Source organism: Telmatherina bonti, assembly GCF_933228915.1.
Source record: "Telmatherina bonti genome assembly, chromosome: 22".
Classification (NCBI taxonomy): Eukaryota; Metazoa; Chordata; class Actinopteri; order Atheriniformes; family Telmatherinidae; genus Telmatherina; species Telmatherina bonti.
In genome coordinates, this window is record NC_136631.1 from 1151666 (window position 1) to 1176376 (window position 24711).

The following is a 24711-nucleotide window of genomic DNA, read 5'->3' on the forward strand; positions in this document are numbered from 1 at the left end:
TGGTTGTTAACCAGTGTATTTGATGGTCTAAGCTGGTTGTTAATCAGTGTATCTGATGGTCTCGGTTGGTTGTTAATCAGTTTATCTGATGGTCTTAGCTGGTTGTTAATCAGTGTATTTGATTGTCTAAGCTGGTTGTTAATCAGTTTATCTGATGGACTCGGTTGGTTGTTAACCAGTGTATTTGATGGTCTAAGCTGGTTGTTAATCAGTGTATCTGATGGTCTCGGCTGGTTGTTAATCAGTGTATCTGATGGTCTAAGCTGGTTGTTAATCAGTGTATCTGATGGTCTCGATTGGTTGTTAATCAGTGTATCTGATGGTCTAAGCTGGTTTTTAATCAGTGTATCTGATGGTCTCAACTGGTTGTTAATCAGTGTATCTTATGGTCTCAACTGGTTGTTAATCAGTGTATCTGATGGTCTAAGCTGGTTGTTAATCAGTGTATCTGATGGTCTCGGTTTGTTGTTAATCAGTGTATCTGATGGTCTAAGCTGGTTGTTAACCAGTGTATCTGATGGTGTCGGTTGGTTGTTAATCAGTTTATCTGATGGTCTCGGTTTGTTGTTAATCAGTGTATCTGATGGTCTCAACTGGTTGTTAATCAGTGTATCTTATGGTCTCAACTGGTTGTTAATCAGTGTATCTGATGGACTCGGTTGGTTGTTAATCAGTGTATCTGATGGACTCGGCTGGTTGTTAATCAATGTATTTGATTGTCTAAGCTGGCTGTTAATCAGTGTATCTGATGGACTCGGCTGGTTGTTAATCAGTGTATCTGATGGTCTAAGCTGGTTGTTAATCAGTGTATCTGATGGTCTCGGTTGGTTGTTAATCAGTTTATCTGATGGTCTTAGCTGGTTGTTAATCAGTGTATTTGATTGTCTAAGCTGGTTGTTAATCAGTTTATCTGATGGACTCGGTTGGTTGTTAACCAGTGTATTTGATGGTCTACGCTGGTTGTTAATCAGTGTATCTGATGGTCTCGGTTGGTTGTTAATCAGTGTATCTGATAGTCTCGGTTGGTTGTTAACCAGTGTATCTGATGGTCTCGGTTGGTTGTTAATCAGTGTATCTGATGGTCTCGGTTGGTTGTTAATCAGTGTATCTGATGGTCTCGGTTGGTTGTTAACCAGTGTATCTGATGGTCTAAGCTGGTTGTTAATCAGTGTATCTGATGGTCTCAGCTGGTTGTTAACCAGTGTATCTGATGGTCTCGGCTGGTTGTTAATCAGTGTATCTGATGGTCTAAGCTGGTTGTTAATCAGTGTATCTGATGGTCTAAGCTGGTTGTTAACCAGTGTATCTGATGGTGTCGGTTGGTTGTTAATCAGTTTATCTGATGTTCTCGGTAGGTTGTTAATCAGTTTATCTGATGGTCTCGGCTGGTTGTTAACCAGTGTATCTGATGGTGTCGGTTGGTTGTTAATCAGTTTATCTGATGTTCTCGGTTGGTTGTTAATCAGTTTATCTGATGGTCTCGGTTTGTTGTTAATCAGTGTTTCTGATGGTCTCAACTGGTTGTTAATCAGTGTATCTTATGGTCTCAACTGGTTGTTAATCAGTGTATCTTATGGTCTCAACTGGTTGTTAATCAGTGTATCTGATGGACTCGGTTGGTTGTTAATCAGTGTATCTGATGGAGTCGGCTGGTTGTTAATCAATGTATTTGATTGTCTAAGCTGGTTGTTAATCAGTGTATCTGATGGACTCGGCTGGTTGTTAATCAGTGTATCTGATGGTCTAAGCTGGTTGTTAATCAGTGTATTTGATTGTCTAAGCTGGTTGTTAATCAGTTTATCTGATGGACTCGGTTGGTTGTTAACCAGTGTATTTGATGGTCTAAGCTGGTTGTTAATCAGTGTATCTGATGGTCTCGGTTGGTTGTTAATCAGTTTATCTGATGGTCTTAGCTGGTTGTTAATCAGTGTATTTGATTGTCTAAGCTGGTTGTTAATCAGTTTATCTGATGGTCTTAGCTGGTTGTTAATCAGTGTATTTGATTGTCTAAGCTGGTTGTTAATCAGTTTATCTGATGGACTCGGTTGGTTGTTAACCAGTGTATTTGATGGTCTAAGCTGGTTGTTAATCAGTGTATCTGATGGTCTCGGTTGGTTGTTAATCAGTTTATCTGATGGTCTTAGCTGGTTGTTAATCAGTGTATTTGATTGTCTAAGCTGGTTGTTAATCAGTTTATCTGATGGACTCGGTTGGTTGTTAACCAGTGTATTTGATGGTCTAAGCTGGTTGTTAATCAGTGTATCTGATGGTCTCGGCTGGTTGTTAATCAGTGTATCTGATGGTCTAAGCTGGTTGTTAATCAGTGTATCTGATGGTCTCGATTGGTTGTTAATCAGTGTATCTGATGGTCTAAGCTGGTTTTTAATCAGTGTATCTGATGGTCTCAACTGGTTGTTAATCAGTGTATCTTATGGTCTCAACTGGTTGTTAATCAGTGTATCTGATGGTCTCGGTTTGTTGTTAATCAGTGTATCTGATGGTCTAAGCTGGTTGTTAACCAGTGTATCTGATGGTGTCGGTTGGTTGTTAACCAGTGTATCTGATGGTGTCGGTTGGTTGTTAATCAGTTTATCTGATGGTCTCGGTTTGTTGTTAATCAGTGTATCTGATGGTCTCAACTGGTTGTTAATCAGTGTATCTTATGGTCTCAACTGGTTGTTAATCAGTGTATCTGATGGACTCGGTTGGTTGTTAATCAGTGTATCTGATGGACTCGGCTGGTTGTTAATCAATGTATTTGATTGTCTAAGCTGGCTGTTAATCAGTGTATCTGATGGACTCGGCTGGTTGTTAATCAGTGTATCTGATGGTCTAAGCTGGTTGTTAATCAGTGTATCTGATGGTCTCGGTTGGTTGTTAATCAGTTTATCTGATGGTCTTAGCTGGTTGTTAATCAGTGTATTTGATTGTCTAAGCTGGTTGTTAATCAGTTTATCTGATGGACTCGGTTGGTTGTTAACCAGTGTATTTGATGGTCTACGCTGGTTGTTAATCAGTGTATCTGATGGTCTCGGTTGGTTGTTAATCAGTTTATCTGATGGTCTTAGCTGGTTGTTAATCAGTTTATCTGATGGTCTCGGCTGGTTGTTAATCAGTGTATCTGATGGTCTAAGCTGGTTGTTAATCAGTGTATCTGATGGTCTCGGCTGGTTGTTAATCAGTTTATCTGATGTTCTCGGTTGGTTATTAATCAGTTTATCTGATGGTCTCGGCTGGTTGTTAACCAGTGTATTTGATGGTCTTGGTTGGTTGTTAATCAGTGTATCTGATGTACTCGGCTGGTTGTTAATCAATGTATTTGATTGTCTAAGCTGGTTGTTAATCAGTGTATCTGATGGACTAAGCTGGTTGTTAATCAGTGTATCTGATGGTCTCGGTTGGTTGTTAATCAGTTTATCTGATGGTCTTAGCTGGTTGTTAATCAGTGTATCTGATGGTCTCGGTTTGTTGTTAATCAGTTTATCTGATGGTCTTAGCTGGTTGTTAATCAGTGTATCTGATGGTCTCGGTTGGTTGTTAATCAGTTTATCTGATGGTCTTAGCTGGTTGTTAATCAGTGTATTTGATTGTCTAAGCTGGTTGTTAATCAGTTTATCTGATGGTCTCGGCTGGTTGTTAACCAGTGTATCTAATGGACTCGGTGGGTTGTTAATCAGTGTATCTGATGGTCTAAGCTGGTTGTTAATCAGTGTATCTGATGGTCTCAACTGGTTGTTAATCAGTGTATCTGATGGTCTCAACTGGTTGTTAATCAGTGTATCTGATGGTCTAAGCTGGTTGTTAATCAGTGTATCTGATGGTCTCGATTGGTTGTTAATCAGTGTATGTGATGGTCTAAGCTGGTTGTTAATCAGTGTATCTGATGGTCTAAGCTGGTTGTTAATCAGTGTATCTGATGGTCTCGGCTGGTTGTTAATCAGTTTATCTGATGTTCTCGGTTGGTTGTTAATCAGTTTATCTGATGGTCTCGGCTGGTTGTTAACCAGTGTATTTGATGGTCTTGGTTGGTTGTTAATCAGTGTATCTGATGGTCTCAACTGGTTGTTAATCAGTGTATCTGATGGACTCGGTGTGTTCTTAATCAGTTTATCTGATGGTTTCGGCTGGTTGTTAATCAGTGTATCTGATGGTCTAAGCTGGTTGTTAATCAGTGTATCTGATGGTCTCAACTGGTTGTTAATCAGTGTATCTTATGGTCTCAACTGGTTGTTAATCAGTGTATGTGATGGTCTCAGTTGGTTGTTAATCAGTGTATCTGATGGACTCGGTTGGTTGTTAATCAGTGTATCTGATGGTCTCGGCTGGTTGTTAATCAGTTTATCTGATGGTCTCGGTTGGTTGTTAATCAGTTTATCTGATGGTCTCGGTGTGTTGTTAATCAGTTTATCTGATGGTCTCGGTGTGTTGTTAATCAGTTTATCTGATGGTCTCGGCTGGTTGTTAATCAGTGTATCTGATGGTCTAAGCTGGTTGTTAATCAGTGTATCTGATGGTCTCGGCTGGTTGTTAATCAGTGTATCTGATGGTCTCGGCTGGTTGTTAACCAGTGTATTTGATGGTCTTGGTTGGTTGTTAATCAGTGTATCTGATGGTCTCAACTGGTTGTTAATCAGTGTATCTTATGGTCTCAACTGGTTGTTAATCAGTGTATCTTATGGTCTCAACTGGTTGTTAATCAGTGTATCTGATGGACTCGGTTGGTTGTTAATCAGTGTATCTGATGGACTCGGCTGGTTGTTAATCAATGTATTTGATTGTCTAAGCTGGTTGTTAATCAGTGTATCTGATGGACTCGGCTGGTTGTTAATCAGTGTATCTGATGGTCTAAGCTGGTTGTTAATCAGTGTATCTGATGGTCTCGGTTGGTTGTTAATCAGTTTATCTGATGGTCTTAGCTGGTTGTTAATCAGTGTATTTGATTGTCTAAGCTGGTTGTTAATCAGTTTATCTGATGGACTCGGTTGGTTGTTAATCAGTTTATCTGATGGTCTTAGCTGGTTGTTAATCAGTGTATTTGATTGTCTAAGCTGGTTGTTAATCAGTTTATCTGATGGTCTCGGCTGGTTGTTAATCAGTTTATCTGATGGTCTCGGCTGGTTGTTAATCAGTGTATCTGATGGTCTCGGCTGGTTGTTAATCAGTGTATCTGATGGTCTAAGCTGGTTGTTAATCAGTGTATCTGATGGTCTAAGCTGGTTGTTAATCAGTGTATCTGATGGTCTCGATTGGTTGTTAATCAGTGTATCTGATGGTCTAAGCTGGTTGTTAATCAGTGTATCTGATGGTCTAAGCTGGTTGTTAATCAGTGTATCTGATGGTCTCGGCTGGTTGTTAATCAATGTATTTGATTGTCTAAGCTGGTTGTTAATCAGTTTATCTGATGGACTCGGCTGGTTGTTAATCAATGTATTTGATTGTGTAAGCTGGTTGTTAATCAGTTTATCTGATGGTCTCGGTTGGTTGTTAATCAGTGTATCTGATGGTCTAAGCTGGTTAATCAGTGTATCTGATGGTCTCAACTGGTTGTTAATCAGTGTATCTGATGGTCTCAACTGGTTGTTAATCAGTGTATCTGATGGTCTAAGCTGGTTGTTAATCAGTGTATCTGATGGTCTCGATTGGTTGTTAATCAGTGTATCTGATGGTCTAAGCTGGTTGTTAATCAGTGTATCTGATGGTCTAAGCTGGTTGTTAATCAGTGTATCTGATGGTCTCGGCTGGTTGTTAATCAGTTTATCTGATGTTCTCGGTTGGTTGTTAATCAGTTTATCTGATGGTCTCGGCTGGTTGTTAACCAGTGTATTTGATGGTCTTGGTTGGTTGTTAATCAGTGTATCTGATGGTCTCAACTGGTTGTTAATCAGTGTATCTGATGGACTCGGTTGGTTGTTAATCAGTGTATCTGATGGTCTCAACTGGTTGTTAATCAGTGTATCTGATGGACTCGGTTGGTTGTTAATCAGTGTATCTGATGGACTCGGCTGGTTGTTAATCAATGTATTTGAATGTCTAAGCTGGTTGTTAATCAGTGTATCTGATGGACTAAGCTGGTTGTTAATCAGTGTATCTGATGGTCTCGGTTGGTTGTTAATCAGTGTATCTGATGGACTCGGTTGGTTGTTAACCAGTGTATTTGATGGTCTCAACTGGTTGTTAATCAGTGTATCTGATGGTCTAAGCTGGTTGTTAATCAGTTTATCTGATGGTCTCAACTGGTTGTTAATCAGTGTATCTGATGGTCTCAGTTGGTTGTTAATCAGTGTATCTGATGGTCTCGGTTGGTTGTTAATCATTTATCTGATGGTCTCGGCTGGTTGTTAATCAGTTTATCTGATGGACTCGGTGTGTTCTTAATCAGTTTATCTGATGGTTTCGGCTGGTTGTTAATCAGTGTATCTGATGGTCTAAGCTGGTTGTTAATCAGTGTATCTGATGGTCTCAACTGGTTGTTAATCAGTGTATGTGATGGTCTCAGTTGGTTGTTAATCAGTGTATCTGATGGACTCGGTTGGTTGTTAATCAGTGTATCTGATGGTCTCGGCTGGTTGTTAATCAGTTTATCTGATGTTCTCGGTTGGTTGTTAATCAGTGTATCTGATGGTCTCGGCTGGTTGTTAATCAGTTTATCTGATGGTCTCGGCTGGTTGTTAATCAGTTTATCTGATGGTCTCGGTGTGTTGTTAATCAGTTTATCTGATGGTCTCGGCTGGTTGTTAATCAGTGTATCTGATGGTCTAAGCTGGTTGTTAATCAGTGTATCTGATGGTCTCGGCTGGTTGTTAATCAGTGTATCTGATGGTCTCGGCTGGTTGTTAACCAGTGTATTTGATGGTCTTGGTTGGTTGTTAATCAGTGTATCTGATGGTCTCAACTGGTTGTTAATCAGTGTATCTGATGGTCTCGGTTGGTTGTTAATCAGTTTATCTGATGGTCTTAGCTGGTTGTTAATCAGTTTATCTGATGGACTCGGTTGGTTGTTAACCAATGTATTTGATGGTCTAAGCTGGTTGTTAATCAGTTTATCTGATGGTCTAAGCTGGTTGTTAATCAGTGTATCTGATGGTCTCGGCTGGTTGTTAACCAGTGTATCTGATGGTCTCGGTTGGTTGTTAATCAGTTTATCTGATGGTCTAAGCTGGTTGTTAATCAGTTTATCTGATGGTCTAAGCTGGTTGTTAATCAGTGTATCTGATGGTCTCGGTTGGTTGTTAACCAGTGTATCTGATGGTCTCGGTTGGTTGTTAATCAGTGTATTTGATTGTCTAAGCTGGTTGTTAATCAGTTTATCTGATGGACTCGGCTGGTTGTTAATCAATGTATTTGATTGTGTAAGCTGGTTGTTAATCAGTTTATCTGATGGTCTTAGCTGGTTGTTAATCAGTTTATCTAATGGACTTGGCTGGTTGTTAATCAGTGTATCTGATGGACTCGGCTGGTTGTTAATCAGTGTATCTGATGGTCTAAGCTGGTTGTTAATCAGTGTATCTGATGGTCTCGGTTGGTTGTTAATCAGTTTATCTGATGGTCTTAGCTGGTTGTTAATCAGTTTATCTGCTGGACTCGGCTGGTTGTTAATCAGTGTATCTGATGGTCTCGGCTGGTTGTTAATCAGTGTATCTGATGGTCTAAGCTGGTTGTTAATCAGTGTATCTGATGGTCTAAGCTGGTTGTTAATCAGTGTATCTGATGGTCTAAGCTGGTTGTTAATCAGTGTATCTGATGGTCTCGGCTGGTTGTTAATCAGTTTATCTGATGGACTCGGCTGGTTGTTAATCAGTTTATCTGATGGACTCGGCTGGTTGTTAATCAGTTTATCTGATGGACTCGGCTGGTTGTTAATCAGTGTATCTGATGGTCTCGGCTGGTTGTTAATCAGTGTATCTGATGGTCTCAACTGGTAATCAGTTTATCTGATGGTCTCGGCTGGTTGTTAATCAGTGTATCTGATGGTCTAAGCTGGTTGTTAATCAGTGTATCTGATGGTCTCAACTGGTAATCAGTTTATCTGATGGTCTCGGCTGGTTGTTAATCAGTGTATCTGATGGTCTAAGCTGGTTGTTAATCAGTGTATCTTATGGTCTCAACTGGTTGTTAATCAGTGTATCTGATGGTCTAAGCTGGTTGTTAATCAGTGTATCTGATGGTCTCGGCTGGTTGTTAATCAGTTTATCTGATGGACTCGGCTGGTTGTTAATCAGTGTATCTGATGGTCTCGGCTGGTTGTTAATCAGTGTATCTGATGGTCTAAGCTGGTTGTTAATCAGTGTATCTTATGGTCTCAACTGGTTGTTAATCAGTGTATCTGATGGTCTAAGCTGGTTGTTAATCAGTGTATCTGATGGTCTCGGCTGGTTGTTAATCAGTTTATCTGATGGACTCGGCTGGTTGTTAATCAGTGTATCTGATGGTCTCGGCTGGTTGTTAACCAGTGTATCTGATGGTCTAAGCTGGTTGTTAATCAGTGTATCTGATGGTCTCGGCTGGTTGTTAATCAATGTATTTGATTGTCTAAGCTGGTTGTTAATCAGTTTATCTGATGGACTCGGCTGGTTGTTAATCAATGTATTTGATTGTGTAAGCTGGTTGTTAATCAGTTTATCTGATGGACTCGGCTGGTTGTTAATCAGTGTATCTGATGGTCTAAGCTGGTTGTTAATCAGTGTATCTGATGGACTAGGCTGGTTGTTAATCAGTGTATCTGATGGTCTAAGCTGGTTGTTAATCAGTTTATCTGCTGGACTTGGCTGGTTGTTAATCAGTGTATCTAATGGACTCGGCTGGTTGTTAATCAGTGTATCTGATGGTCTCGGCTGGTTGTTAATCAGTGTATCTGATGGTCTAAGCTGGTTGTTAATCAGTGTATCTGATGGACTCGGCTGGTTGTTAATCAGTGTATCTGATGGTCTCGGCTGGTTGTTAATCAGTGTATCTGATGGACTCGGCTGGTTGTTAATCAGTGTATCTGATGGTCTCGGCTGGTTGTTAATCAGTGTATCTGATGGTCTAAGCTGGTTGTTAATCAGTGTATCTGATGGTCTAAGCTGGTTGTTAATCAGTTTATCTGATGGACTCGGCTGGTTGTTAATCAGTGTATCTGATGGTCTCGGCTGGTTGTTAATCAGTGTATCTGATGGTCTCGGTTGGTTGTTAATCAGTGTATCTGATGGTCTAAGCTGGTTGTTAATCAGTGTATCTGATGGTCTAAGCTGGTTGTTAATCAGTGTATCTGATGGTCTCGGCTGGTTGTTAATCAGTTTATCTGATGGACTCGGCTGGTTGTTAATCAGTTTATCTGATGGACTCGGCTGGTTGTTAATCAGTTTATCTTATGGACTCGGCTGGTTGTTAATCAGTTTATCTGATGGACTCGGCTGGTTGTTAATCAGTTTATCTGATGGACTCGGCTGGTTGTTAATCAGTGTATCTGATGGTCTCGGCTGGTTGTTAATCAGTGTATCTGATGGTCTAAGCTGGTTGTTAATCAGTGTATCTGATGGTCTAAGCTGGTTGTTAATCAGTGTATCTGATGGTCTAAGCTGGTTGTTAATCAGTGTATCTGATGGTCTAAGCTGGTTGTTAATCAGTGTATCTGATGGTCTCGGCTGGTTGTTAATCAGTTTATCTGATGGACTCGGCTGGTTGTTAATCAGTTTATCTGATGGACTCGGCTGGTTGTTAATCAGTGTATCTGATGGTCTCGGCTGGTTTTTAATCAGTGTATCTGATGGTCTCGGCTGGTTGTTAACCAGTGTATCTGATGCTCTCGGTTGGTTGTTAATCAGTGTATCTGATGGTCTCGGTTGGTTGTTAATCAGTGTATTTGATTGTCTAAGCTGGTTGTTAATCAGTGTATCTGATGGTCTAAGCTGGTTGTTAATCAGTGTATCTGATGGACTTGGCTGGTTATTAATCAGTGTATCTTATGGTTTCGGCTGGTTGTTAATCAGTGTATCTGATGGTCTCGGCTGGTTGTTAATCAGTGTATCTGATGGTCTCGGTTGGTTGTTAATCAGTGTATCTGATGGTCTAAGCTGGTTGTTAATCAGTGTATCTGATGGTCTAAGCTGGTTGTTAATCAGTGTATCTGATGGACTCGGCTGGTTGTTAATCAGTGTATCTGATGGTCTCGGTTGGTTGTTAATCAGTGTATCTGATGGTCTAAGCTGGTTGTTAATCAGTGTATCTGATGGTCTAAGCTGGTTATTAATCAGTGTATCTGATGGTCTAAGCTGGTTGTTAATCAGTGTATCTGATGGTCTCGGCTGGTTGTTAATCAGTGTATCTGATGGTCTAAGCTGGTTGTTAATCAGTGTATCTGATGGTCTCGGCTGGTTGTTAATCAGTGTATCTGATGGTCTAAGCTGGTTGTTAATCAGTGTATCTGATGGTCTAAGCTGGTTGTTAATCAGTGTATCTGATGGTCTCGGCTGGTTGTTAATCAGTGTATCTGATGGTCTCGGCTGGTTGTTAATCAGTTTATCTGATGGACTCGGCTGGTTGTTAATCAGTGTATCTGATGGTCTAAGCTGGTTGTTAATCAGTGTATCTGATGGTCTCGGTTGGTTGTTAATCAGTTTATCTAATGGACTTGGCTGGTTGTTAATCAGTGTATCTGATGGACTCGGTTGGTTTTCAATCAGTTTATCTGATGTTCTCAGTTGGTTATTAATCAGTGTATCTGATGGTCTTGGTTGGTTGTTAATCAGTGTATCTGATGGTCTCGGCTGGTTGTTAATCAGTGTATCTGATGGTCTAAGCTGGTTGTTAATCAGTGTATCTGATGGTCTAAGCTGGTTGTTAATCAGTGTATCTGATGGTCTAAGCTGGTTATTAATCAGTGTATCTGATGGTCTAAGCTGGTTGTTAATCAGTGTATCTGATGGTCTCGGCTGGTTGTTAATCAGTGTATCTGATGGTCTAAGCTGGTTGTTAATCAGTGTATCTGATGGTCTCGGCTGGTTGTTAATCAGTGTATCTGATGGTCTAAGCTGGTTGTTAATCAGTGTATCTGATGGTCTAAGCTGGTTGTTAATCAGTGTATCTGATGGTCTCGGCTGGTTGTTAATCAGTGTATCTGATGGTCTCGGCTGGTTGTTAATCAGTTTATCTGATGGACTCGGCTGGTTGTTAATCAGTGTATCTGATGGTCTAAGCTGGTTGTTAATCAGTGTATCTGATGGTCTCGGTTGGTTGTTAATCAGTTTATCTAATGGACTTGGCTGGTTGTTAATCAGTGTATCTGATGGACTCGGTGGGTTGTTAATCAGTGTATCTGATGGTCTAAGCTGGTTGTTAATCAGTGTATCTGATGGTCTCGGCTGGTTGTTAATCAGTGTATCTGATGGTCTCGGTTGGTTGTTAATCAGTGTTTCTGATGGTCTAAGCTGGTTGTTAATCAGTGTATCTGATGGTCTCGGCTGGTTGTTAACCAGTGTATCTGATGGTCTCGGCTGGTTGTTAACCAGTGTATCTGATGGACTCGGTGGGTTGTTAATCAGTGTATCTGATGGTCTAAGCTGGTTGTTAATCAGTGTATCTGATGGTCTCGGCTGGTTGTTAACCAGTGTATCTGATGGTCTCGATTGGTTGTTAACCAGTGTATCTGATGGACTCGGCTGGTTGTTAATCAGTGTATCTGATGGACTCGGCTGGTTGTTAATCAGTGTATCTGATGGTCTCGGCTGGTTGTTAATCAGTGTATCTGATGGTCTAAGCTGGTTGTTAATCAGTGTATCTGATGGTCTCAGCTGGTTGTTAATCAGTGTATCTGATGGTCTAGGCTGGTTGTTAATCAATGTATTTGATTGTCTAAGCTGGTAGTTAATCAGTTTATCTGATGGACTCGGCTGGTTGTTAATCAGTGTATCTGATGGTCTAAGCTGGTTGTTAATCAGTGTATCTGATGGTCTCGGTTGGTTGTTAATCAGTTTATCTGATGGTCTTAGCTGGTTGTTAATCAGTTTATCTAATGGACTTGGCTGGTTGTTAATCAGTGTATCTGATGGACTCGGTGGGTTGTTAATCAGTGTATCTGATGGTCTAAGCTGGTTGTTAATCAGTGTATCTGATGGACTCGGTGGGTTGTTAATCAGTGTATCTGATGGTCTTAGCTGGTTGTTAATCAGTTTATCTAATGGACTTGGCTGGTTGTTAATCAGTGTATCTGATGGACTCGGTGGGTTGTTAATCAGTGTATCTGATGGTCTCGGCTGGTTGTTAACCAGTGTATCTGATGGACTCGGTGGGTTGTTAATCAGTGTATCTGATGGTCTAAGCTGGTTGTTAATCAGTGTATCTGATGGACTCGTTTGGTTGTTAATCAGTGTATCTGATGGTCTAAGCTGGTTGTTAATCAGTTTATCTAATGGACTTGGCTGGTTGTTAATCAGTGTATCTGATGGACTCGGTGGGTTGTTAATCAGTGTATCTGATGGTCTAAGCTGGTTGTTAATCAGTGTATCTGATGGACTCGGTGGGTTGTTAATCAGTTTATCTGATGGTCTTAGCTGGTTGTTAATCAGTGTATCTGATGGACTCGGTGGGTTGTTAATCAGTGTATCTGATGGTCTCGGCTGGTTGTTAACCAGTGTATCTGATGGACTCGGTGGGTTGTTAATCAGTGTATCTGATGGTCTAAGCTGGTTGTTAATCAGTGTATCTGATGGTCTAAGCTGGTTGTTAATCAGTGTATCTGATGGACTCGTTTGGTTGTTAATCAGTGTATCTGATGGACTCGGTGGGTTGTTAATCAGTGTATCTGATGGTCTAAGCTGGTTGTTAATCAGTGTATCTGATGGACTCGTTTGGTTGTTAACCAGTGTATCTGATGGACTCGGTGGGTTGTTAATCAGTGTATCTGATGGTCTAAGCTGGTTGTTAATCAGTGTATCTGATGGACTCGTTTGGTTGTTAACCAGTGTATCTGATGGACTCGGTGGGTTGTTAATCAGTGTATCTGATGGTCTAAGCTGGTTGTTAATCAGTGTATCTGATGGTCTAAGCTGGTTGTTAATCAGTGTATCTGATGGTCTAAGCTGGTTGTTAATCAGTGTATCTGATGGTCTCGATTGGTTGTTAATCAGTGTATCTGACGGTCTAAGCTGGTTGTTAATCACTGTATCTGACGGTCTAAGCTGGTTGTTAATCAGTGTATCTGACGGTCTAAGCTGGTTGTTAATCAGTTTATCTGATGGTTTCGGCTGGTTGTTAATCAGTGTATCTGATGGTCTAAGCTGGTTGTTAATCAGTGTATCTGATGGTCTAAGCTGGTTGTTAATCAGTTTATCTGATGGTCTCGGCTGGTTGTTAATCAGTGTATCTGATGGTCTAAGCTGGTTGTTAATCAGTGTATCTGATGGTCTAAGCTGGTTGTTAATCAGTGTATCTGATGGTCTCGGCTGGTTGTTAACCAGTGTATCTGATGGTCTAAGCTGGTTGTTAATCAGTGTATCTGATGGTCTCAACTGGTTGTTAATCAGTTTATCTGATGGTCTCGGCTGGTTGTTAATCAGTGTATCTGATGGTCTAAGCTGGTTGTTAATCAGTGTATCTGATGGTCTAAGCTGGTTGTTAATCAGTGTATCTGATGGTCTCGATTGGTTGTTAATCAGTGTATCTGATGGTCTAAGCTGGTTGTTAATCAGTGTATCTGATGGTCTCAACTGGTAATCAGTTTATCTGATGGTCTCGGCTGGTTGTTAATCAGTGTATCTGATGGTCTAAGCTGGTTGTTAATCAGTGTATCTGATGGTCTCAACTGGTTGTTAATCAGTGTATCTTATGGTCTCAACTGGTTGTTAATCAGTGTATCTTATGGTCTCAACTGGTTGTTAATCAGTGTATCTGATGGACTCGGCTGGTTGTTAATCAGTGTATCTGATGGTCTCGGCTGGTTGTTAATCAGTTTATCTGATGGTCTTAGCTGGTTGTTAATCAGTGTATCTGATGGACTCGTTTGGTTGTTAATCAGTGTATCTGATGGTCTCGGCTGGTTGTTAATCAGTTTATCTGATGGACTCGGCTGGTTGTTAATCAGTGTATCTGATGGTCTCGGCTGGTTGTTAACCAGTGTATCTGATGGTCTAAGCTGGTTGTTAATCAGTGTATCTGATGGTCTCGGCTGGTTGTTAATCAATGTATTTGATTGTCTAAGCTGGTTGTTAATCAGTTTATCTGATGGACTCGGCTGGTTGTTAATCAATGTATTTGATTGTGTAAGCTGGTTGTTAATCAGTTTATCTGATGGACTCGGCTGGTTGTTAATCAGTTTATCTGATGGTCTAAGCTGGTTGTTAATCAGTGTATCTGATGGTCTCGGTTGGTCGTTAATCAGTTTATCTGCTGGACTTGGCTGGTTGTTAATCAGTGTATCTAATGGACTCGGCTGGTTGTTAATCAGTGTATCTGATGGTCTCGGCTGGTTGTTAATCAGTGTATCTGATGGTCTAAGCTGGTTGTTAATCAGTGTATCTGATGGACTCGGCTGGTTGTTAATCAGTGTATCTGATGGTCTCGGCTGGTTGTTAATCAGTGTATCTGATGGACTCGGCTGGTTGTTAATCAGTGTATCTGATGGTCTCGGCTGGTTGTTAATCAGTGTATCTGATGGTCTCGGTTGGTTGTTAATCAGTGTATCTGATGGTCTAAGCTGGTTGTTAATCAGTGTATGTGATGGTCTCGGCTGGTTGTTAATCAGTGTATCTGATGGACTCAGCTGGTTTTTCACCAGTGTATCTGATGGTCTAAGCTGGTTGTTAATCAGTGTATCTGATGGTCTAAGCTGGTTGTTAACCAGTTTATCTGATGGTCTCGGCTGGTTGTTAACCAGTGTATCTGATGGTCTAAGCTGGTTGTCAACCAGTGTATCTGATGGTCTAAGCTGGTTGTTAATCAGTGTATCTGATGGTCTCGGCTGGTTGTTAACCAGTGTATCTGATGGTCTAAGCTGGTTGTTAATCAGCCTATCTGATGGTCTCAGCTGGTTGTTAATCAGCCTATCTGATGGTCTCAGCTGGTTGTTAATCAGTGTATCTGATGGTCTAAGCTGGTTGTTAATCAGTTTATCTGATGGTCTAAGCTGGTTGTTAACCAGTGTATCTGATGGTCTCAGCTGGTTGTTAATCAGCCTATCTGATGGTCTCAGCTGGTTGTTGTTTGGGTTTCATTTATCTGTGAGAGTCAGAAAGTCCTCGGCTGCTTGGTTTCCGTCAGTGTGCTGCAGGACAGTTGTGGCTACACATGTTGCTTACGGTCACCAAGTATGAATGAGTGATGGATTAAAAGTGAAGCACTCTAATGTAAGGCGCCATATAAATCTAATGATTTATCATGATTATAATGCGATTTTTGCGTTAGCATTCAATTAGCATGCTAGCTTGCTAGCCACTATGTCAACAGATGCTCTTCCAGTATCTTCGGGTTATTTGATTGAAATCGGAACAAAATAAGAACAAATTAATCGAATTACACAAAACAGTCACGCTTACCGTAATGAAATTGTCGGGAGCAGACTTTCATAGATGTGGGGGTGTTAGTAAAACTTAAGTCGGTGTGTCTAATAGCAGATATCCATCCGTCTCCTCCGGGTTACATCAGATAATAGACTCCCTTGGTTCTTCTTCCATGTAGGAAACGAGTGAAAAGACAAGCCGGTATCTATTTTTTCCCGATCAATCGTGCTCTCGGACATTGCAGCCGACTACACAGCAAGTTCTTCCCATATTTACTGCAATCCTTCTCTATGGCCTCAAACAATGGCAGCTTTTCCCATCAGCCACTGCGGGGCCAGCATCGTGACGTCACGTTGCCAAGCCCTATAGGGAAGACAGTTCTTGAAATTATAAACAGTAGTTTGTAGGGCTGTGACAATATGCTTTTGTCCCGATTCGATTCAATTCTGATTTTTTTTGGGTGCCGATTCGATTTAAATTGCGATTCTCAAAATTCTTTGATTTTGCTGATTTTTGTGGCTTAAAAACAAACAAAAAACATGATAAAACTATTTTTTGTTAGTAATTTTTCTAAATTTCAGTTAGAAAAACACAACACAGTAGCCAGATCATCATTCTGCAGCCATAATACCCAAGAAGACAAGTAAAAATATCAATAAAACCAATAAAAATGACACAACTACTATAGTGAATTATGTTTATGTAATTGAATAAAAAAAAAATCGATTTTAAAATTGTGAAACAAAAAATCCCGATTTTCGATTTTTCAATTCGATTTTCCCACCCCTAGTAGTTTGTCATCCGGAGTTATTCCATTAAGTTTTAAAGATGCTGTGGTCCAACCACTACATAAAAAGTCTGGCCTGGACAGCAGCGTGCTGGCCAACTTCCGACCCATCTCAAGGCTTCCTTTATTTCTAAAATGTTTAAAAAAAAAAAAAAAGTTGTCTATACTCAACTCAAGCTGTTCTAAGAGGAACATGATATTCTGGAAGTGTTTCAGTCCGGTTTTAAAACACGACAGAGCACTTAGGCTGCCTTGATAAAAGTATTTAATGACATTCTCTTAGCAAAGCGCCTCTTGTGATTGTACAATTCTTATTTTATTGGACTTGAAAGCTGCATCGGCCCCCAGCTTGGTGCCTGCACGTTGGGGTTTACCCCGGTGGATGAAAGGGTAGTTTCCCTCCGCCTCCGGGTGGGGGGACGGGTCCTGACTGTTGTCTGTGCTTATGCACCGAACAGCAGTTCAGAGTACCCACCCTTTCTGGAGTCCTTGGAGGGAGTGCTGGAGGGTGCTCCTTCTGGGGACTCCATTGTTCTGCTGGGGGACTTCAATGCTCACGTGGGCAATGACAGTGAGACCTGGAGGGGAGTGATTGGGAGGCATGGTCCCCCCCCCCCCCTCTGAACCCAAATGGTGTTTTGTTATTGGACTTCTGTGCTCGTCATGGATTGTCCATAACGAACACCATGTTCCAGCATAAGAGTGTCCATATGTACACCTGGCATCAGGATTCCCTGGGCCGCAGTTCCATGATGGATTTTGTAGTCGTATCGTCGGACCTGCGGCCACATGCCTTGGACACTCGGGTGAAGAGGGGAGCGGAGCTTCAACTGATCACCACCTGGTGGTGAGTTGGCTCAGATGGTGGGGGAGGAAGCCGGTCAGAGCTGGCAGACCCAAACGTGTTGTGAGGGTCTGCTGGGAACGCCTGGCTGAGTCCCCCGTCAGAGCGAGCTTCAACTCCCACCTTCAGCAGAGCTTCGACCATGTCCCGAGTGAGGCGGGGGACATTGAGTCCGAATGGGCTGTGTTCCGTGCCTCTATTGCTGAGGCGGCCAGCCGGAGCTGTGGCTGCAAGGTCGTTGGTGCCTGTCGTGGCGGTAATCCCAGGACTCGTTGGTGGACACCAGCAGTGAGGGATGCTGTCAAGCTGAAGAAGGAGTCCTATCGGACCTTCTTGGCCTGTGGGACTCTGGAGGCAGCTGATGGGTACCGACGGGCTAAGCGGCATGCGGCTTCGACTGTTGCCGAAGCAAAAACTCGGGCATGGGAGGAGTTCGGCGAGGCCATGGAGAAAGACTTCCGGACGGCTTCGAGGAGATTCTGGTCCACCATCTGGCGGCTCAGGAGGGGGAAGCAGTGCTCCATCAATACTGTGTACAGTGGAGATGGGGAGCTGCTGACCTCAACTCGGGACGTTGTGGGTCGGTGGAAGGAATACTTCGAAGACCTCCTCAATCCTACCAACACGTCTTCCGATGAGGAAGCAGAGCTGGTGGACTCAGGGGTGGACTCTCCTATCTCTGGGGCTGAAGTCGCTGAGGTGGTCAAAAAGCTCCTTGGCGGCAAGGCCCCGGGGGTGGATGAGATCCGCCCGGAGTTCCTTAAGGCTCTGGATGCTGTGGGGCTGTCCTGGCTGACACGCCTCTGCAGCAACGCGTGGACATCGGGGGCAGTACCGCTGGATTGGCAGACTGGGGTGGTGGTCCTCCTTTTTAAGAAGGGGGACCGGAGGGTGTGTTCCAATTACAGGGGAATCACACTCCTCAGCCTCCCTGGTAAGGTCTATTCAGGGGTCCTGGAGAGGAGGGTCCGCCGGATAGTCGAATCCCGGATTGAGGAGGAGCAGTGTGGTTTTCGTCCTGGTCGCGGAACAGTGGACCAGTTCTATACCCTCTTTGGGGTCCTGGGGGGGGGCATGGGAGTTTGCCCAACCAGTCTACATGTGCTTTGTGGACCTGGAGAAGGCATTCGACCGTGTCCCCCGGGGGCTCCTGTGGGGGGTACTCCGGGAGTATGGGGTTCCGGACCCCCTTGTACGAGCTGTCTGGTCCCTGTACGACAGGTGTCAGAGCTTGGTCCACATTGCCGGTAGTAAGTCGGATTCGTTTCCGGTGAGGGTTGGACTCCGCCAAGGCTGCCCTTTATCACCGATTCTGTTCATAACTTATATGGACAGAATTTCTAGGTGCAGCCGAGGTGTTGAGGGGATCCGACTTGGTGGCCTCAGGATTGGGTCCCTGCTTTTTGCAGATGACGTGGTCCTGTTGGCTTCATCTGGTCGTGATCTCCAGCTCTCGCTTGAGCGATTCGCGGCTGAGTGTGAAGCGGCTGGGATGAGAATCAGCACCTCCAAATCTGAGACCATGGTCCTCAGCCGGAATAGGGTGGATTGTCCTCTCCGGGTCGGGAGTCAGGTCCTGCCTCAAGTGGAGGAGTTTAAATATCTCGGGGTCTTGTTCACGAGTGAGGGAAGGATGGAGCGTGAGATCGGGTTTAAAATCACTGTCCAATATGAAACCTACGTCAGTGATGGCAGGTTTTAAAAAGCTGGACAAGGGACCCAGATCAACTGGGGAGGGGCCACTAGAGCCATTTGGCCCAAACACCACAACTTCTGTCTTATTCTCATTCAGACTTTAGAAGCTAAATTCCATCCAGTCCTTGATGTCATGGAGGCATGAAAGTAGCGGTGTGAGAGAGAAGACATCCTTCTTCTTAAGAGGTAAATATATCTGGCTGTCATCAGCATATGGGTGGTAAGAGATGTCATGTCGTCGCAGGATGGACCCTAATGGTAACAAATACAGCGAAAACAGGAGAGGCCCTATAACTGATCCTTGTGGAACCTCGTAGGACACCAGAGCAGTTACAGATTCAAAGCCACCGATGCTCACATACATGGTTCTACCTGTCAAGTAAGACCTGAACCAGTCTAATGCCGTACCCTGAATCCCTACCAGGTTCTGGAGCTGATGCAAGAGGATCCCGTGGTCTACTGTGTCAAAAGCAGCCATTAAGTCAAACAGAACCAGGACCACATAATCTCCAGCATCAGTAGCCAGAAGAATATCATTAACAGCCCTCAATAAGGCTGATTCTGTGCTGTGCAGGGGTCTAAAGTCAGGCTGGAAGACCTCAGCAATGTTGTACTGGTCCAGGAATGATCTTAACTGCAAGTGAACTACTTTCTCCAAGATTTTTTAAACAAAAGACAACTTAGTGATGGGTCTGAAATTAGCCAGTACGGTGCAGTCCAGACCAGGTTTATTGAGCAGGGGTTTCAAAAATGTATGTTTAAAAGATGAGATGATTCCAGCCACTAGACTGCTGTTAGTAATGGCACAGAACATCTGACCTATGGTGGGAAAAATCTTCTTGAAAAGATGGGTATGAACAACATCAAGAGGGGAACCAGATGGCTTAATCTGCTGGACAACCTCCTCTAGGGATGACGGAGCCACAGGCCCAAACTTCCCAAAGACGGCTGAGTGGTACGACAGTTGTGGGATCAGAAGAGGGAGGAACTATAGCTGCTCTTATGTTTGTTACCTTCTTAATGAAAAAGTTCAGAAATGCATTGCACACCTCTGAGGAGGCTTCCAAAGATGTAGCCTGTTGAGCATTTAAATACAATACTATATTTTTGACACATAAAATTCTAAGATGTTTTAGACATACAAGACTTACATTTTTCGACTTATGCAGTACGATGTGATGACACGTAACATAATGACACCTTGTTGACACATACAATATTATTTTGTAACACAAGACTATGACATTTTTGATGTACAATACTCAGTTATGACACATACAGTACTATAACATTTTTTTTGACCCATACAATTCTGTTGTGACATACAATACTATGATATTTTCTTTCTTTTTTCGTGTGTGTCTTGTCCAGCATTTAAGCAGCAGAATGATGGTCTAGATGTTGTGTTCTGCTGAGCAAATTTACTTTGCCAAGGGGAGCATATCTGGTATGATGATCCCTTTCATTTTCTGGATTGTTATTTTATTTCTTTCTTTATTTTGCACAATTGTAATACATCAGGTTAAATATACATGAGAGGCAAAGAAAACTAGCTGCTGTTAGTAAATAAACCTGCAGGCGACTCAGTGACTGTGTCACATGCAGAACATACAGAGTGGAACGTGTTCAGAGAAGAGTAATCATGCCAATGTGACCCCGCCCACACAAAGGCAAGAGGCCAGGAGAACCCCGAGACCCATGTAGCCGGCAGCCATCCCCAAGCACAGGATTCAACCACGCCACTCCGGAGCCAGCCATGGACCCACCCAGGTGGTGGCTGAGGGAAGCCCCAACCGGAGTCCCCAACAGTCAGGTTCTGGGCCCCAGCAGGCCCAGACTGACAAGAACCAGCCCCGCCGGGCACCGGCCGCCCAGGGCAGACAGAGCACGGGCCTCAGGGCCCCAAGAGCCCACAGGCAACACCCCACCCGTGCAGGCAGAGGGCCCAGTCCACGCCGATGGAGAACTAGGATCCCCAGACCACTACAGAGTGGCAGTCAGGCCGCCCCCCAGTGCACCAGCCATGCTCCCCAGGCTCAAGAACCCCCACCCCTCCCATGTATCCCCCCACCCACCACCACCCTGATAGAAAGCTGCAAGTTTATGAGATTCAGGTTATACTTTTTGCCTATTATAGATCTAAGTTGTTGATATTCTAGAAATTTGTTGCTACTGATTACAATTATATCCTCCAAGTGCTTTATTCCTTGGTTGCTCCATTGAGAGAAGTTCAGCATTTTTTTACCCTATTCACTTAGGGGATGGTTTAAAGGGTATCATAGAGAAGAGGTAGTTGATTTTTGGTAAAACCATCATTTTAATCGTGGCAACTCTGCCCATGAGAGAAACGGGTAGAGGGCTCCAGCGTGTGAGATCATCCTCTATGGTTTTTAAAAGCTGAACATTATTCAGTTTTGTTAACTCTGAAAGCCTGGAAGAAATGTTTATACCCAAGTATTTTAAATTTCCTGGCTGTAATGTAATAGTGGGTATATTCTGGAAATAACAGTTAATAGAATAATCTGAGATTAAAGAGAAATCATTAATTAGTGAGATGGTCTTTGACAGAGAGGTTTGTGAATTCTGAAGAAAAAGTAATATATCATCAGCATAAAGACTTATTTTGGGTTCTATGTTTTTTCCCTGGATGCCTTTGATATCCTTATTCTGCCTGATAGCGGCTGCTAAGGGTTCAATAAAGATTGCAAATAGTGAGGGTGGAAGTGGACAGCCTTGTCTGGTGCCTCTCTGCACATAGGACTAAAGGGTGCTGGACCTGTTCAGACCAGGACTACCGGGTTTTTGACCTGGTTCAGACTAGGACTCCATCGTTCCAGGCTTGCATCAGACCAGAACTATTTAGTTCAGAACCTGCTTCAGACCAGGAATCCTTGGTTCTGGAGCTGCTTCAGACCAAGACTACCGGGTTCTTGACCTGGTTCAGACCAGAACTCTTTAATTCCGGACATGCATCGGACCAGGACTCTTTGGTTCTGAACCTGGTTCTGTGGAGCTTCTGCTTGTGATGTTCTGGATGTTGCGGTCTATGTTGTTGTTTCAGGAGTGACGATTCAGTAAAATCATTTCTCAGAGTTTTATTTACAGTTTTAAATCATGAACTTCTTGTTTTTTTGTTTTGTTTTTGTTTCAGTCTTCAACTTTGCGGGACCTCCACCTTCATCATCACACGTCCAGGTCCAGAGGTCCCAGCATGTCGGCTGCTGGGGAGGCATCTGCACCACGTCATCGGCCTTTCCTGATCTGAGACTGCAAACACAGAAACATCAAAGCTTTAATATGAAGGGAACAGTCATCATACGAGCTTCTGATTGGTCAGAAACCTTATCACCGAGTCGGGCGACACAAACGTCTTCCAACATGTTGCGGTGAGAAATGTCACTCGCTGGCACATCCCTCTCGATGCCCACCTTGATGGCAGCCGGGTTGATGTTTTATGAGGAACAACCTCCCGGTTCCACCACAGTTCTATCCCAGTTCTTTCCCAGTTCCATCTTGGTTCCACCCCAGTTCCATCACAGTTCTATCCCAGTTCTTTCCTAGTTCCATCTTGGTTCCACCACAGTTCCATCTTGGTTTCACCCCAGTTCCACCACAGTTCTAAACCAGTTCCACCCCAGTTCCATCCCAGTTGTACCCAAGTTTCAATGTAGTTCCATCTCGAGTTCTGTCCCAGTTTCAGTTCTTTCCCAGTTCAATTCCAGTTTTTTTCCAGTGCGATCCCAGTACCATCCCAGTTCTACCCCAGTTTTTCCCAGTTCCATTCCAGTTTTAACCCTGTACCATCCCAGTTCTTTCCCTGTACTTTCCCAGTTCCATTCCAGTTTCACCCAAGTTCCACCCCAGTTCCTACCCAGTTTCTCCTCAGTTCCATGCCAATTACATTCCAGTTCCCTCCCAGTTTTTTCCCAGTGCATTTTACCAGTTCCACCCTAGTGACATAATTGTTTTTTCCCAACTCTTTCCCAGTTCCACCCCAGTTCTTTCCAGGTTCCACCCAAGTTCCACTCCATTCCTATACCAGTTCCCTGGTCCACTCACCAGTTTCCAGCGGAGAATTTTGATCCACTCGTCCACCTCGACTGCCGTCTTTGAGCAGAGATAAAAGGTTCGTTCAGGAAATACCAGACTGTAAACAAGAGACAATGAATTATTTCTGTCCCTAAACAGGACCAGGGCTGGACTAGACCCAGACATAAACCCTGGACCAGCACAAGATCAGATAGAGAAATAAACCCTGAACCAGATCCATCATCAGACTTAGAAAAAGACCCTGGACCATGACCATCATCAGACCAAGAAAAAGACCATGGACCAGGACCAGACCAGACCCATAAAAAGACATTTGACCAGGACCAGAACCAGAAATAGGCCAGAACCCAGACCACACCAAGAAAGACACCCTGGACAAGGACCAGATTTGGACCAGAACCATGACCAGACAAAAATATACTCTGGACCCGACCATACCAGACCAGACCCAGAAAGAGACCCTGGATCAGGACCACAGCAGGACCAGGACCAGATCAGACCCAGAAAAATGGACCATGGACCACCACAAGACCAGAACGAGAAACAAACCCTAGACCAGGACAAGATCATGACTACAACCAGACCAGACCCAGAAATAGTCCCTGAACCAGACCAGACTAGGACCAGGACCAGACTCAGAAAGAAAACCTGGATTAGGACAAGGAGCAGGACCATAACTAGACCAGACCCAGATACAGAACTTGGACCAGACCAGACAAGTAGCAGAAAAATACCCTGGACAAGGACCAGATTTACACCAGAACCAGGACCAGACACAGAAACGGCCCTGGACCATGTCCAGACCTGGAACAGACCAGACCATACACAGAAATATACCTTGAACACGGACCAGACCAGACCCATTAATAGTCCCTGGACCAGGACTAGTCAGAGACCAGGAGCAAAACAGACCCAGACACCTGCTCCTTGTCCTGGTATTTCCTGAAGGCCTTGGACCATGTCCAGATCAGGACGAGACCAGACCTAGAAATAGACCTTCTACCACAACCAGACTAGGACCAAACCAGACCCAGAAATACACACCAGACCATGACCAGGACCACAACCAGAGAAAGACCCTGGACCAGATCAGGACCAGACTAGACCCTCCACAAGCTTCCTCTTACAGACATGCTCCTGTGATCGGGCTTGTTTCACATTTTTACCACATGACTGGGTTCAGTCTCACCCGTCGGACACCTGGAACCCTGGACCAGCAGGACTTCAAACCCAGCCTCTGCTGCAGGACGTGGCCGTTTCTGAAACTTCCTTTTTGGTGTCATGTTTCTGTAACTTTAGCAGAACCACATCCGGCTTTCAGTTTCCGTCTTTCATTTACAAACTTCCCTTTTTCAGACATGAAGGTGGAACATTGAAGTTTAGCTGAACTTGGTCCTGAACCCACGTCTGATCATCACTTCCTCAGGGTTCTGTATTTGGACCGCTGCAGATCCACAGCTTGTAGGTTCATCAGTCAAAGTTATCAAAGTGAAAACTGCTGGAATATAGTTTGATCCCCTTAAATCAGACCACGTGACACTTTCTCATGCCAGACACACAACAATGAATATAAAACAAACTTTGCTTCTTAAATTATTTCTGTTTTGTTCTATTTTTGCTGTTAAGATTTTATGTTTTATTTGACTTTTACTTTATCTTTTAACATTGTTTCAGCAGCAACAGTTTCCACACATCAGATTTCTCTTCATACTCCCTCTATCTGCGACGCATTCACTGAACATCCGACATGAAACCCATGTGCACGGTTACGAACCAGAAGCAGTTGACTCTGTCCTGAGAATAGTCAAACTGGACCGCAGAGCAGGACCTCAGATCCAGGGTTCGAATGGGCTCCTCACACTGCA

At 43.3% G+C, this 24711-nt stretch overlaps 1 protein-coding gene across 1 annotated transcript in view; it reads right to left on the minus strand.

Moving 5' to 3' along the window:
- Nucleotides 1-21934: 21934 nt before the first annotated feature.
- dapp1 (dual adaptor of phosphotyrosine and 3-phosphoinositides) overlaps nucleotides 21935-24711 on the minus strand; it is a 46962-nt gene continuing 44185 nt past the window's right edge. The window contains exons 7-9 of the mRNA XM_079262007.1: nucleotides 24621-24706; nucleotides 22856-22943; nucleotides 21935-22063 (exon numbers count right to left, since the gene is read on the minus strand). Of these exons, the coding sequence (XP_079118133.1) occupies nucleotides 22040-22063; nucleotides 22856-22943; nucleotides 24621-24706 (198 nt within the window). The 3' untranslated portion in view covers nucleotides 21935-22039. The remainder of the gene's footprint in view (nucleotides 22064-22855; nucleotides 22944-24620; nucleotides 24707-24711) is intronic.